Source organism: Gobio gobio, assembly GCF_949357685.1.
Source record: "Gobio gobio genome assembly, chromosome: 2".
Taxonomy (NCBI): domain Eukaryota; kingdom Metazoa; phylum Chordata; class Actinopteri; order Cypriniformes; family Gobionidae; genus Gobio; species Gobio gobio.
In genome coordinates this window covers 33,057,453-33,074,336 of record NC_137098.1, presented here as the reverse complement: position 1 = coordinate 33,074,336, position 16,884 = coordinate 33,057,453, and the positions used below count along the sequence as shown (strand labels likewise).

At 40.7% G+C, this 16,884-nt stretch overlaps 1 protein-coding gene across 1 annotated transcript; it reads left to right on the top strand.

Moving 5' to 3' along the window:
• The first annotated feature begins 1,059 nt into the window (after window positions 1–1,059).
• lingo1b (leucine rich repeat and Ig domain containing 1b) lies at window positions 1,060–14,731 on the top strand. The gene is made up of 2 exons (XM_079802603.1): window positions 1,060–1,377; window positions 11,832–14,731. Exons 1-2 carry the CDS (start codon window positions 1,366–1,368, stop codon window positions 13,686–13,688), a joined length of 1,869 nt encoding a protein of 622 aa, XP_079658729.1. The 5' UTR covers window positions 1,060–1,365; the 3' UTR covers window positions 13,689–14,731.
• Window positions 14,732–16,884: the final 2,153 nt, after the last annotated feature.

Below are 16,884 nucleotides of genomic sequence, written 5' to 3'. Positions count from 1 at the left end.
TCTGCGTTGGTGTTCCATGGGAAGATTAGAGCATTAACAAAACGTCTAGGACAGATCCACAACGGATCACACACATGCACAGTCTCTCTCCCACATCGTGCCTTGATCTGGTTGTACTGTGCGGAGTGAATCCCTCACACACGTAGGGTCGGTTCTGCTGCTCTTCGTCTTCCTCCTCTGCCCTTTCGCTCACAGGAATATTGAGGCACCTCTTCAGTCTGTTTGTGCTGCTTAACAACCCCTGTGCCTCGTGCTCCACACCACCCTTCCCCTCCACCCCCATCAAATCTGCATTTGATTATCCCCCCCACCACCACCAGTAATCTCGCTTGTCTCCCTACCTGCCGCGCCACCGCCTCTCGCTTATTGTTTAGTATAATGGTGTGGGGACTTACAAGGATTTACACCTGATTATATCCCGCAGGGCGAATCCCCCATAGACTGACCTTGCAGTTCACTACTGCGATTGGCTAAGCAGACTCAGCCCATTCGGCCAAATTCCTCATCTCTCTCTCTCGTTCTGTGTCTCTGGCTCTCTCTCACTCTCTCTCCATTGGCTGTTGTTTATCCACCCTGCCTGTTTACCTCCATGAGTCATCCATTTGTCACATTGCAGCTCCCGGTTGCTTTTGACGAACGCTGCCTTTTGCATAAAAGCCCGGCATTAATCGCCATGTTCTGACAGGATGATGGCGAGGTAGAGACAGGTTTCACAAAGGTATACTCAAATTTCTGTGTCAACCCCCCCCCCACCCCCAATGCCAGCATCCCTCCATCTCTGCTCCTGTTTCCTGCTGCAGTCGGTCTGATGAACAGGAGAATGGAATTTCATTAGTTACATTGTCCCTGTTTTGAGCTTTGTGCCGCTTCTTTTTTCCTTCCCCCTCCTTCTCACTCCTTATCCCTCTCTGCCTGCCAGTCTTAGGTTTTCTCCCCCCCTCCCTCCCTCCCTCCCTCCCTCCCTCCCTCCGTCTCTTCCATCTCTCCATCTCAATGCGCCACAGCTCCTCCCTCCACCTTGCACAGCTTCGACTCCTCCCTCTCCATCTTTCTTCCCTCACTCGCGCTCCCGCTCTCGCTCTGCTGGGTATGGCATGTATGTGAGCGGGTGCACTCCTGTTTACATGCATGCCTGCATCTGGGACAGACTCTCATGTATTCTGTGGACTGTAGCTGCTCGTGCTCCACATTCTGAGAATTTTCTGGACCCCTTGCTTGCTTTGAGGAATTGTTTGTCATTTTTGTTTTTCCTCTCACTCATGAAATTCTTCAAAGGCCTCCTGTGTGCCACCCTGCCACTCTGGAGCGATTCGGATCCAAGCTGCACTCCGGCAGAATGGAATTGCCAAATTTAGACACCACCGCATGACGTTTCTGGTAAGAGCAGATTGCATTCAGTTCCAGATAAGCATTTCGAGAACTCTGAGATCCTGTAAAGGGCTGAAAGATGAGATGAGACTGGGATTTTCAGGTGGGAAATGTGTCCGAGAGGGATAGTGCACAGGCTCAGGAGAGAAAGATGCTGAATAATGCTTCTTAACCGGACATGGGACCAAATACTGTGGACTGTCAGTGCACAGGGAGGGGGTCATTTGCTACAAATGAATATCTGGCCATGTAAGCATTCATGAATATTTTCACCTGCACTGTTTCTAAAAAAAAATATCATTCCCACCCTCCTCATTTTTTTATGAGTATTTCCTTTATGATACATGTTGTCTATGGTGCAGGCTTGAGTGTATTTTCGGTGCTGTTGTCATGGTTAATTGCTCAAGGCTCTTTATATTTCAGGATGCATTATGAAAGAAAATAATGTATTGCTTTCGATGTGTTTGAGTCTGTAATTCACAGACCTCATTATAGAGCCTCTTTTCTGCCTTCTCTCTCTCTCGCTTTCTCTCTCTCACACACACTTACTCTCTTTCTTGCTCTCTTTTTCCTCTCTCCCTGTTTTACTGCTTGGAAGCAACTTCCTCCGCAGCTAATGTGGCGTTTAAAGAAATAACAACATTACACTTCATTTCTTAATCTTGGCAAGCTGTCAAAAATACATTAAGAGGAGCCTTACTGGATACATCAAAGATTCATGCTATCTCAGTGTTCTCATTGGTACATCCGTTACAGCTGTCAGATCCCTCTATCCATAGTTGCCTATGTAAATGTGCATTGTCAGTGCACATCTATAAAAAACAACATTTGTTTTTATATTATTCGCCATCATATATAGAGGCCAAAAATGTCCACACAAGGTGTGAGCCAATTCTCCGATTCAAATCCAAGACACCATGTGCTCTGTGAAAACCACCTTCTGCTGTTTTTTCCCTCCCCTGAACACGGGGTTATCAATCAAAACACAATGCATCTGCAATATGCATATAGGCTTGTGTTGGATAGGGAGACTGGAACATGAAACAACTGCATGGCAACAGTATCCTGGCCACATTCTGAAGATGCTATAGCTGCCAGCGGAGAAATCCAGGCCAAAACATGGAGCCGTGGCTAAAAATTCAGCACTGAATAGTGACACAAATAAGACAGCCTATACATTGAGATATGTTGAAGTATTCTGATGATTGTGTTAAAAGGCAATCTCCCCATCGAGCAGATTCTCAGTTAGTGGTAATAGCTATTATGATAATGCTGCAGTCTGATAACAAACAGCAGATGAAACAAGATAAGGCAGTGCTACAAGAGAACTGCATCACCTCATGGTCTTGTGCCATGCTTTCACACATAGATTAGAGCCTGTGCCTGTCAGCCCTCATGTTTTCACAGCTTTTGTGAATGATGCAGCCCAGGCAGTAAAAAGGGGCCAAAATCCCACAAATCATTGAAATTCAGATCCTTTTCGATTGCGAACCTGCCACTTCCCTCTCTGCTTCCCTATTCATTCTCTTCTATACGCTTTTTAAGCACTCAGTGAGGGCCTGCTTTCGGCCGTGGCATAGATAGACAGAGCAGGCGTGCATTTGTCCTCATTGTGAAGGGATGCAAGCATCGGACGCCATCAGCGCAGCGGCTCGTTTCTGTCACACAAAATGAGGGACTATTGAAATAGTGCTGTACATAGCGGGAAAGCCAGCAAGGGGCTGCTGTGAGAGGCGACCGAGTGGCATATCAGACAGCGCACACTCACTCCAGCCTCCCACAAATGTATTCAGAAGGTCACAGAGTCGCTTCACTGCAGCAGATTCACCCATTAAAATTTAATCATAACAGCTTTATGTAAAAAGTAAAAAATATGAGACCGGGCCCATTCCTTACTTTATTGACACCCCGTTTCTAAGGGTTACGTGTGCATGTGAGTAAAAATGATGTTTACGTGTTTGAAGCAATGCCGTCTGTCGTTTTGAGGAAGTTGGTGTCGTGTCTCCACTGATCATCTGGGTGGCTGCTGATGGCAAAATTTGCGCCTCGTGAAAGACGAGAGGAAGCTATCATTGATTGTATCAGTCAGAGTAATCAAATTATTAGCCTCGGATGGAGTGCTGGTCAGAGGAACAATGCTAGCATAATTCAGGAAGCTCGTGAGTGATTATCCTGTGGCTAATTTCGTGAGATAAGCCCCTACCTAATAGAACCATTGATAAAGAACTCCAAGGAGCTCGGCTTGAGCTAGATTGCTTTTGGGATTACGGGTGTCCTATATTCTCTCCACATTTTCTCTCTTCTTTTGTTTCAATTAAGCCCTAAACAAAGAGCCCAGTGTTTAAAAGAGGAAGAGTGGTTGGAGTAATTACCAGCTTTGCCTGCTGGTAGCAGTAAATTTAAAGTGAATCTCAAGAGCATTAATGAGGAATGAAAAATATTTTATGGATTATTATTAAACGTTGGCGGAAAACTGAGGGGAGGATTGACATGGGACTGGGCCCAATTAGACTTCGCACCATGACAAGGAACCTGACAGCAGCCGTATCTTTGGAAATTTAGCCAGACCATGGGCTGAAATAACCTATATAATGTTTCAGCAGACTGATGAGTGGGCACATGCTTGATGCCACTTACGAGGAAAAGATGTGTTTTATTGTCAAGTGTAAGAGACAGAAACACAGTGCATCTGTTTCATTACCAGCCCTTGAAGGATGCTTATTTTAAACTGCAACCATCACATATTGCTCCATCGGCAGTTAGTCAGAAGACCAATATTTGGAAGACAGGTCGTAATTTATTCCAATCTCAACCATGTTTGGAGTTGAAACATTCATGTCATTTACTCAATTTATGATAGCATGAAACTTCCAGGCCACCAGTCGGCACAAAGAAGAGTGTTGCTCTCGGTCTGAATCTTTTCAAATGGCAGTTTTCATTTCTGCTTCAAATTTAAATGCTTTTAGAGGACAAGCATGGCAAGCCCTGGGAAGTCATTGTGAATATGTATTAATATAAAATTCTATATACAAAGTGTCCATACAATATTCCTCTCCATGCAAAAGCCTCGCTTTGACAGTTTAGTCATACCTTTTGTTTGAATGGTATAAATTTCAGCGCAGTGCTTGGCATTTTTACTTCAACAAGTCTAGAGTTCTCTATGTTTCGACATCAAGGTTCATGTTAGTTTTTCCTTTAGTGGAATGTAGCTTTCCAAACCTTGGGCTTTGATCTAAATCTTACTGTCATCAAAAAACAAGATCAAAAGAGAGGAGTCAAATGGAAGCAAACAGTTGGAAGATACATCTCTGCTTTGAATGCTGAATCCGTAGGCTTAAAACCCAAGCTGATTTGGTATACAATGTTGTTTGTGTGGGGTAGGAAGAAGACAAATGTATGGGGCAAGCAGGGCTGATTATTGATTTGGCTCAGGTCCTCACTGATTAACTGCTGTTGTAAATACCGATAAAGACACCTGCTTATGTTGTGATGAATGGTAGTGACTTGATTTGCTACTCACAACTTGGGCTGCCTTAACGCTGATTTCAGTAACCTAGCATCCAGAAATATTTGTAAACAAAATGTCTCTTTTCCACTCATATACTAGTCAGTTATATTATAGGTACATCGGACAATGATCCCGCACGTCCTGATTTTGCTTAGTTAGACGCGTTCCTGGGACAACATTCCTGTCTGAAAATTAAAACATGCCCATATCCCTAACCCTGAACCTAACCCTACTCATAAGTAATCCCTAAAATCAGAGGGAAACGATAGGTGAATAACACTGCTGTAGAAGCACCTAACCCTGGTTGTAAGCCTAAACTTGACATAAACCGTAAACTTGTCCCTCAAATGTGATTGGTTGATTGGAATGTTGTAGAAATGATCCTGTAGATATTCAGCAAGTGAATGTGACTCCAGCTGTGACAACTGTATCCATAAAACATTTCTTTACATAAAAGTTTTAAATGATCAGGCTATAAATGAATTGAACGTTACAGACACAGAGCAAATGGGTCACCAGTGCCATTTCACAACCAGATTGTATGAGAGCAGACAACTAATTACCAGCAATTTAGCAGATAACTATTTATGTATTGGGAATATTTAGATAGCTGTTAACCACTGATTCGCTTCATACTGTGAAATGCGTGCAGTGTGATCAGGGATGCCAGAGAGGGAGAAAAAGAGTGAGCGACAGACAGAAGGAAAGAGATGATGAATAAATAGATTTGAAGAATGAACAAAATTAACTCCCTCAGGCCAGTAGAGCCAATTAGTTGCTGCAATCTATATTCGCTTTACTTTCAACTCACAGTAGCTTTCTATTAAGACTGTTGTGCCTATTATAAAACATTGTGCTTAGTGGTATCATTTGCCAGCACAAATGAATCATTATTTAATCCTTCTCTAAAAGAATGTAATAACAATCAAAGCAAAATAAAATATTTTCTAATTGTGATTCCAAATAGTTTTTACTTGTGACTCACAGCAGACCGTCCTCAAAACGCATCTCATTTTCATTATTTCTCTCCTGTGTTTTTTCTTCCTGTATTTGTATTTATGCATTTCAAATGAGTAGAAATAGGAATACAGTCTGATCTTTTTGATTTATGAATCATGAATTTTAATTTAACCAGAATTCATTTCAAAAGCCTATAAAAGTTTATTTATGCACTAAAACAGCAACCTGAGTCAGTGTTTAATCTGTTTTCTCTCACTATTGTATAATACATATTCTAAAAATTACACAATGATGAATCACACCACCATTACCAAATTATTATTAGTTAATAGAAAGCACAAAACCCTGCTGTTTACTGTAAATGTTTTTTTTTCTCCCCCAAAGTATAACTCTTTGGAGATCAAAACGATTTATTAATTACTATGTAAAGCATGTTGTTTCATTATTTAACTACATAGTTGTAGTTAAATCCCTGACTGAAGCACTCATTTTGTGTTTAATGTACATAGTAGAACACAGTGCCAATTGGAATGCAAACAGTACATAATAAACCCAGTGCACTTAAAACACAAGTGTGAATGTAGGAAGCAGAAACCAAGGAACAATGAAAACTGTGTGAAGTTAAACAGAGCTTGGATTAAAATACTGTTTTAAAATGGCCAAAATGACCAAAATGGGCCCACTTATTTTACCCAAATAAATAGGGATCTGCAAGTGGGTCACTCCCAAGCTTTCCTTATTTTTCTTGTTTGGTCAAGCTGAGGCTCACCGCCAAGGTCAAGAGTACGATGGTGAACAGGGAGAGAAAATAGAGAGACTGCGTAGAAGGTCCGACGATATATTTGTTTCTCAAGGTTATCGCCAGGATGAAACAGAGGGGATGGAGTGGGAAGAGAGAGCAGGAAGATGGACCTTTGGGTTGAATTACATTTGTACATGAGTGGGAGAGACAGAATATCATCCAGTGAGCACTCAAACACATGAACGGTGTAACATGAAAATATAAAATCAATTCAACTGATAGCCGTCCTCTGTGGTTTCATATGACGATGAATCTTGATATCGCCGTGACGGGCGTGCTTGGTTTCGTCTGTGTAATTAGCCTTGAAACAATACCGCCATGAAAAACAATTGTTTTTTGTTGACAAAGGTAAATACTCATATTTGCTAAGAGCTTCAACCTTAAACATTAATTTCTCTGTGAGGGTCTCTAGCTTAAACAGATAAATAGCTCGGTTTTCCAACGTTGGAGGCAGAATTGATTTTGCCCTCTAGCTTGACAGATAGCCCTGAAAGTAACAAATAGCAAAGAAGAGGACAAATCTTTGAAGCGCAACACTTATTAACTTCATGAGTGCTGGGAAGGTGCAGTAATCTAAAAGAGATCTAGGCCTCCATTAGTAGAGGAAGGAGGCATCAGTCGGAAGACACCTTGTGAAAAAGAAGCCTCGCTAATTCCTCCCACCTGCTGACAACAGATAATTGAAAAGCAAGTCTGCAGACCCTTTCATTATGAACCGGATATGGACTTGTCAATTACTTGCTCATATTTCATTGACTGATTGATCTTGACCTATCAACAGTCTTCTGAATTGCTTGAGTTTGAGTTACTGTGGATGTTGCAATATGGTAAAAATAGGGCATTACATTTGAGGGTCCCTTTCTCAGAGGAGCACTATGTTAAAATAAACGTGTGTTTGACACTTTATTTCTTCCCTTCGAGCTAGCAGGCAGGGTTGAATGGGTATGACCTTCCCATGTTACTGAGGGAAAAGAACAGAGGAGAAAATGTAATTTCCACCACAAAGATCTTAGGAGAGCAACCCACTTTAAACAGCACGCAGCCTGTCGTGTGCCTGAATGTTGGGTAGTAATTATTGAACAAAGGGAATGCTTAGCGCTGTTCTAAAATAGGAATGTTGATGCATACTCAACATATCACACTTTGAATGTAAACAACTGCACATTTAATTAGCTTTTTAAGGGAATAGAAAATGTATGACAACATAGATGGACTTTTAATAGCGAGGTGCATGCTTGTTACAGAGCTGGCTCGACTTTAAGAATCCAATACAAGCGCGCTACTCCCTTTTCCCATATGCAGAATGGCTCTCATTGACTACTGTATATTTCTTCAAATCAATCAGGCTAAATGCGCTCATTTCTGTCTGAATGTATTGCATGCCAGGAATGGCTGGTTACACTAAAGTGCCCTGAGGTAGATATGCCTTTAAAGACACAATTCTCCACATGGAAATTCATGCGGGGGTGTTGACTAATAAGATGAGCTATTGACCATGTGAGTTCACTATATTGAGAATTACTCCGTCAATGCAATGTTCTGGCAGTGCAAAAGAGAGAAGCAGTTTTTTCCTTCTTCATACATTATTCATAGTTGCCTGACAGACTTTGATTTGTATGTTTACAGAATGGGGGCTTCCTGAGCGATGATTTAATCTTTTAATTGGATAATAAATCCAACACTTTGTGTAGTGGCTTTTCAATTGCCATCAGTTGACCACCGAGGCCAAATTAGTTTTAAAGCATTTGCATACCTTAGCATTTGGGCTAAAACAAAGGTTAGAGTGATTCGGAACAAAAGTGTGTGTGTTTGTTTGTTTGTTTTTGTGATTTATGAGGACACAAATTTGTATAATGACACGGGTATTACACTGGTATTACGACATAACGATGAAATATGAGGACATTTCATATGTCTTTAAAACATACTGAACAATGTTTTATTAAAAATAAAAAAATGCAGAATGTTTCCTGTGATGGGTAGGTTAAGGGGTAGGGGTAGTGTAGGGGGATAGAATTTACAGTTTGTACAGTATAAAAACCAGTACTCCTATGGAATGTCCTCACTTACCAAAACAAACGTGTGTGTTTGTGCGTGTGTCTGTGTGTGTGTGTGTGTGTGTGTGTGTGTGTGTGTGTGTGTGTGTGTGGGCATGTTTTCGTGAAATATCAGGACACAAATGTGTATAATGACATGGGTATGACACAGGTATTACAAAAAGAGGGTGAAATATGAGGACGTTCCCCATGTCCTCACTTTTCAAAATGCTTATAAATCACACAAAACAAGTTTTTTTTCACAGAAAGTGAACTGCACAGTCTCCTGTGAGGGCTAGGTTTAGGGGCAGGGGCAGTGTAAGGGGATAGAAAATATGGTTTGTACGGTATAAAAACCATTACGCCTATGGAATGTCCTCACATTTCACAAAAACAAACATGTGTGTGTGTGTGTGTGTGTGTGTGTGTGTGTGTGTGTGTGTGTGTGTGTGTGTGTGTGTGTGTGTGTGTGTGTGTGTGTGTGTGTGTGTGTGTGTGTGTGTGTGTGTGTGTGTGTGTGTGTGTGTGTGTGTGTGTGTGTGTGTGTGTGTGTGTGTGTGTGTGTGTGTGTGTGTGTGTGTGTGTGTGTGTGTGTGTGTGTGTGTGTGTGTGTGTGTGTGTGTGTGTGTGTGTGCGTGCGTGTGTGTGTCTGTGCAATCCATAATTTCAATTTGGGAAAGAAAAATAGAAAAACGTCTGTGGTACATGTTGATTAGGCTTTTTGGTTTTCCTTTTTTATTTAAATTATCATCATTTTCAGTTCGCCCATTGGCAAGCATTTGCAAATTGCAGGCCAAGAAATAACAGCACAAATGTTTACAGTGGGCTTTTCATCAGTTGTAAAACAGGTACACATTTCTGCCCATGAGCAGAGCTACTTTCTTCCTGTGGGAGTACTATGTGACACCACAACAGTGAACAAAATACTAAATTTTGATATTGGAAGCCACGGCCATGTTTAATTAGGAAAACTGTGATCACACCAAAGAGACCTACTGTAATTTGATAGTGATTTTCCATCTGGTTTTGTTAGCTTTTTTTTATTTTAAATTACCAAGCAAATTTGTCAATAGTTTTAATGAGGCAGTACCTTTGACCTGTTCTCTCCTCAGACAAATCCCCCCAATTATTGTTAAAGGTCAAAGGTGGTTGTTTGGCAGATATTCGGGAGACATGCAAATTGAACACATAAATTTGCATCGCGGGAGATGTCACACATGATAACAGTTTAAACCCTGTTGTGCCTCCGGAGGCTTGATGCTTGCTCAGCCGGGGTAGATTGTGATAGATTCAGCGTGATTAAAACATCCTGATCTTGGCAGCTCTGTTTACGTCATGACCTTCACCCTCACACCTCTTCATGCCACACTAGTCGTTTAATCGATGTAGTAATTCTCTCACAGTAGCCTGATTGCTCTGCTCCCCAACTGTATGCAGATCACACTCGATAGATGAATGAGGGATAAGCACCCTTGACAGTAACGGTCCTTTTGATCTAGCTGAGGAGCACTAATATGAAATTGTTATTGTTGAATCTACTCACCTAATTTCACTCCGGAACTCAAAAGAATCTTGCAGATTTCAGACACACCTGACAACACCTAGAGATGAAATCTATGTATTAAGCAGGCTTTCACCCCGTTTTTGCAGGCTGTTTCATTCGATCAAACTAGTCTGGCCGAAGCCACTTCACAGTGCTGTGAGTTGTGTTGTACTTTCCTGCCAGAGAACACTCTTTCTGCGTCTTGTAGTTTTCAGTGAGTGGAAATTATATTTTGAAGTAAAATATTGTCAAAAGCCATGATAATAGCTACCCTTGAGATATTTTATTGCAAATCTGTAAATACAAGTTAGCTATACATAAGATTTTCTATTCATGTGTGTTAAAATATGCACTCTACTGTTGAACCTACATAGTATCATAATGCATCCATTGAGTCTGCATAAATGTATTTGAATTCAGGTATTTAATTCTGGGTCACTTTCACTTGCTTTACAAATGGGAGCTACTTAAAGTTTACCTAATCAATTATTAAAGCTGGCCTGTCTACTTAACATGATTTGTATTTGACTAGTCCAATTAGCAACCTCGTGCCTCATCGAATGCAACTCGTGTGTCATTTTGGCAAGTTCTGTGTGTCTTGTGGTCCTTCACGTGTCAATATTTCATGAATCTCTTCACAAGCCCTAAACCAAGATCTCCATCATTCTAAAGCACAAAGCAGAAAGAGGCTATGAGATTGAGACTAAGCATGCCCGATCAATTTGAAAAGCTAAGTTTGGAAGGCTCAGGTGTTTTGCACAGTAAAATTGTAGTGAGTCAAAGTTGATTTGGATTTATCTTGTTTAGAACTGAATTGTGTTCCTCAGGCCACACTTCAGTTCTACTCGAAAGGCAGCCATCAATAATGTTCAGTAAAACAAAAATCAAATGATCACATATTAAGTTATTTAAAGTTGTTGTAGATTCATGTTGCTGATTTATGTCCCTTCATGTAATTTTTTTTCAATAGTATACAATATACCATCTACTATTTTTGTAGGTTTAAGTTATAACTACACTGGTTACAATTGTGCCATGCTTCTTTTCAAAGGAATATTTAATTATTGTTTCTTTTTATTCAAATTGTAAATAAAAGTTCTGCTATTTTGTGTATCCCTTAGGTTGCATTGACATTACAGTAGTACGCTTAAATCATAACTAATTTGAGGTGGTCCAAGCGATTATTAAAAATGTAATTGTCTGCGCTAGAATGCAAAAAAGAAAGTACCACTGGAAATCAAAAGGATGGAAAATACAAGTTACACGTCCAAGATATGTTAATTTCTATTTAAAAAAAAAAAAAAGTATATTTCTGTGGCTATACTTCTCGATGGCCAGTGTTGTTTATGGTTGTTTTATTTTCTCATACAGTCTTTTACTTTTTAATGCCTCTGTTATATCATTAATCAAAGCTCTGAGTTGGCTCTATGCAGCATGTTCCAGTGCAGTAGTCTGTTACATTTTTTTCAAGCATCAGCATTTTCTCCAACACCATCTCTTGCTATTTTAAGAACAGGAGCAGTATGATTGTTTCTCAGTTCCTTTGCCTTTTTTCTGTCTTGTGAGATGAATTTTGTCCATATTGTGACCCAATCTCTCTACCCTTTTTCTCAGCAGGTTACCATCAAAATGGTGGCCAGAGAGGCAAGTGGGCACAGCTACCTGGTGGCATGCTGGCAGCCCATTCTCATCCTGATGCTGGGTACCGTGCTGTCCGGTTCTGCCACTGGCTGCCCCTCTCGCTGTGAGTGCAGTGCCCAAGAGCGCTCGGTCGTGTGTCATCGGCGGAAGCTGATCGCCCTCCCCGAGGGGATTCCCATTGACACACGACTGTTAGATCTCAGCAAGAATCGCTTGAAAGCCATCAACCCTGAGGAATTTTTCAATTACCCACACCTGGAGGAGCTACTGCTTAATGAGAACATAATTTCCGTCATTGAACCAGGGGCCTTCGGCAACCTCCTTGGCTTGCGGACACTGGGACTACGCAACAACAAGCTGAAGTTGATTCAGCTGGGTGTTTTCACTGGCCTCAGTAACCTCACTCGGTTAGATATTAGTGAGAATAAAATTGTCATTTTGTTGGACTACATGTTTCAAGAACTCTACAACCTGAAAGAGCTGGAGGTGGGGGACAACGACCTGGTGTTCATCTCTCACAGAGCTTTTCATGGCCTCAGCAGCCTAGAGCAGCTCACTATGGAAAGATGCAACCTGACCTCTGTGCCAACAGAGGCCTTCAGTCATCTTCACAACCTGATGACCCTCAGGCTGCGGCATTTGAACATCAACATCATCCGAGACTTTTCCTTCAGGAGGCTTTATCGACTCAAGGTCTTAGAGATAGCAAACTGGCCTCTTTTAGAAACCTTGACCGCAAAGTCCCTCCATGGACTCAACATCACAACCTTGAGCATCACAAATTGCAATCTCACTGCCGTCCCTTACGTGGCCATTCAGCACCTGGTGTACCTTCGATTTTTCAACCTGTCCTTCAATCCGATTGAGGTTGTGGAGGGCAACAAAATGCACAATTTGCTGAGGCTCCAGGCTTTTCACTTGGTGGGGGGCCGGCTAGTCAGCATCGAGCCTTACTCCTTCAGAGGACTCAACTACCTTCGGGTTCTCAATGTATCCAGCAATAGTTTAAGCACTTTAGAGGAGTCTGCCTTTCACTCAGTTGGCAATCTGGAGACACTTGCTCTTCATGACAACCCCTTGGCATGCGACTGTCGTCTCCTCTGGGTCTTCCGCCGTCGATGGAGACTTAATTTCAACCGCCAGCAGCCATCTTGTGAAACGCCAGAGTTTTTGCAGGGTAAAGAGTTCAAAGACTTCCCAGATGTTCTCCCAGCAAATTATTTCACTTGTCAGAAATCTAAGATCCGAGATCACAAAGCCATTCATAGATTTGTGGATGAGGGGACCACTGTCCAATTCCCTTGCCAAGCAGATGGAGACCCTGCTCCCATGATTATGTGGCAGTCTCCAAAAAAGCAATTTATCACTACTAAAAGCATTGGCCGGCTGTCGGTGTCTCCTGATGGCACCCTAGAGGTTAGATATGCCCAAATACAAGACAATGGCACATACACGTGCATTGCTGTCAATGCAGGAGGTAATGACTCCCGTTTGGCTCACCTACACGTTCATAGCTACTCTCCCAATTGGCCACATCAGCCCAATAAGACCTTTGCCTTCATTTCGAACCAGCCCAATGATAACAGTGCCAATGGAACTGGTTCGATGGATCCCTTCCCCTTCGATATGAAGACTCTCATTATCGCTACCACCATGGGGTTTATCTCTTTCTTGGGAGTGGTGCTGTTCTGTCTGGTGCTCTTGTTCCTCTGGAGTCGAGGGAAAGGCAATGCCAAGCCAAACATTGAGATTGAGTATGTGCCACGGAAAGTAGATGGAGAAAGCAGCCCAAATGAGGGATCTCACAAGATCAGTATGAAGATGATTTAAAAGACTAATCACCATTGTGTGTGCATTACGTGAATAGGTGTTCTTGACAACAGACTTGCCTTGAGGGAGGAATGAGGGCATAATCTTTGCACCCCTTACGGAATTATGAAAAGAACAATGTTCTAACAAAAGCCTTTTACATTTTTTTTTACAGACTGTACAGATCAATCACACAGGCATTGTGTCCTCAAAGGGAAAGCAGACAGGCCATTTGAGGGTTTAAAAAATCTGTGTACTTGTTTGGGTAAGTGTTGAAAAACATAGTCCTGTTGCAATTTGTGTGAAAGCCAGAATACAGAGGACCGGTATATATTTATACCCGTCCTCTTGTCTCTTTTTCTGTACATAATGATTTTGATGTACATTGGGCAATACAGTACAGTGGTTGAATGCAGCCAATCACAGGTTATGGGTTGTTGAGCCTACTGGAGTGCATGTGCTATATCTAGATACATGCAAAGTGTACAGGTCTAAATTAAATCACTGTAAATGTCCATTACCAACTCTTTATAAGAGATCAATTTGTTTTAAACGATTTATTGATTAGGCTTGACAATCATTAATATCTCAAAGGTCAAGTATTAATCATGAAATATTGTTTGATGGTGCGATTTCAATTTTGACACCTTACATACTATCATAAAGCCAGATGTAGCTTTGAATTTAAAGCCATTTGCTTTGACTGAACATGTGACAAAACTATTGGACCTGTGGTTGTACTCACACTAAACTACTATTCCATCAGACAGATCTCCTCAGTTTTTATTCACCTACTGGTGAAAAGTTTACAGTTTTATTGATTTAGTCATCAAAATGTCGTCAATTTACCATGCTATAATGCATTTTGTACCACTCTCACGAAGCAGGAGTTGCTCAGTAGGTAAATGTGTTCTACAACCCGTGAAACACTTACAGTGCTGTTTTTGGGACAATGGATGGCTGTAAAACATATTAAAATGACAAGCTTTTATACTTCAATGTCTTTGCTCATTTCTTTTGCTCTGCTCTGTGAATTAAACCTTGAGAGCTGGTGAGCTACACACGAAGATTATTGAGTCGTTCCTCTAATGTGCAGCTAAAACCTTCGCTCTCCCTCACACACCATATTACTATTCAACATTTTCTGAAAAACATCTCTTCTCTGTAAATACTCATTTCAGTGTTAGTGGATAGAACGCATAACGTTAGTGAGAGTGGAATTGAAATGCTAAATCAACCTAGGATTATAGGTTGAGGCCTCTTAATTGAATCTGCTTAATTGGTAAATGGATTAAGTAAAAAAAAAATAATAGTTTTGACCCTAAAGAAGAATAAGCAATAAATGTAATATCTGAGCTTGCATTCGAAATCCCTTAATGCTCTAAAAATTAGTCTTTTTCTTTTTTAGAATGGATATGCATAAGTGTGTGATCTGCTAAGACTAGTCTGCAATGATAGACAAAGTGTATTTATTCGTTCTGTTAAATAGTTTCGAGCTCCCTGCAACTCAAAGCCTGGCATTTCCCAATACTCACCACATACTGTACACACACACACACACACACACACACACACACACACACACACACACACACACACACACACACACACACACACACACACATACACATACACACACACACACACACACACACACACACACACACACACACACACACACACACACACACACACACACACACACACACACACACACACACACAGGCAAAAAGAAGTAATCTATAACATGTTACAACAAATCCACAAATATTCAGAGATGCTTTCGTTTTTGAATGCACTTGTTTAGACAAAGCTACCAGGGACAAAGCCACAGCACAAATCAGGATAGGACCAACCTGACAACCCATCATCTCTCACAGGGGCATAATGGAAAATGTGTCAGCTTGAGTCTAAGCACAGAGCCCTCATGTTTAAATGTGAAGCGATAGTTGTTTAAGATCATCTTCCTGCCCTTTTTCTACCGGGATGACTCCCAAACAGTTGGCCACCCTGCACAGTGCTTTAATACTGAGCAAATACAACAGCTAGGGAGGGAGTGGGAGTGGTGAACATTAATAAGGAAGGAAGTGGAGCATCCAGACGCCAGAGAGAAGAAAGGCAAAAAAGAAAGAAGAGATGATTAATATTTAGTGAAGTAATACCATTAAAAGCCAATAAGGATGCTGTGTTGTTCCAAAATTATTCATTCAGGTTAATACAAAGCGGGCTAAACTATTTACTAACCATAAGTAACTACAATATGAATTAAAATGTAAAAGATGAGGAGGCATATTCCCTCTCTATTGGATTACTTTAGGAACTATTTTGCCTTTTTGCTAGTCATCTGTTCAGCCTCCTTGGCCAGGAGGTTTCAGTACAGTTTTTGGAAATGGTGTCACACTACATTAAAAAAAAAGTTTGCTAGTAAATTCCACAAATAATTACAAAGAAATGTCAAGTAATTACAGGTACAACATTGAATTAAAGGTCAAATTTTGAAGAAGAAAAACTGAAATGGTATTTCCTTTTAAAATGTCCTATAATCTTTCTATGAAAAATCTTACTGAATTAACAGTCTTAGACACCAACATATTTGAACAAATGTGCGTGTTTAACTGTAATTCGTTAAACTGAAGCTCTCTGCCATTGTAATTTGTAGATTTCTATTAAGATGACCATTTGTTAATCCTTCAGGCTATATGGAATACAATCTATACTAGTTGTGACATCTGTGAGGTAAGTGTTTCTGTAATGCATGGGAAGCTAAATTCTCAGTCTTTTATTATGTCCGATTACGCCACTTCATTTATCATGTGAGTGTATTTACCCTCCAACTTATATAGAATTTGTTGGCTCACAGTGATAGGATGATGGCTACATGCAATTTTGGATCAGTAAAAAAAATTTCAAAGCATTGTGATGTGATTTGTTAAAAGAGGGGTTAATAACTTGACATTAGATTTGATTATTTTATTGGCATTAGGTGGATTCTACAAGGCACACAAAATACCGAACCACATCGTTTGATAGATTCTTTTGACAGACCTGAGTAATACAAAGGAACATTGTAATTAATAATAATTAGTTTTTCATCAGAATACTGACCAATTTGAATGTCCCTTCATCCTTGTAACAGTGATCACCAGTGAAATCCATCGATCAGAAAAATTGTAATAACTATTGACTGTGAATAATGTGCAATGATATTTACAGGTAA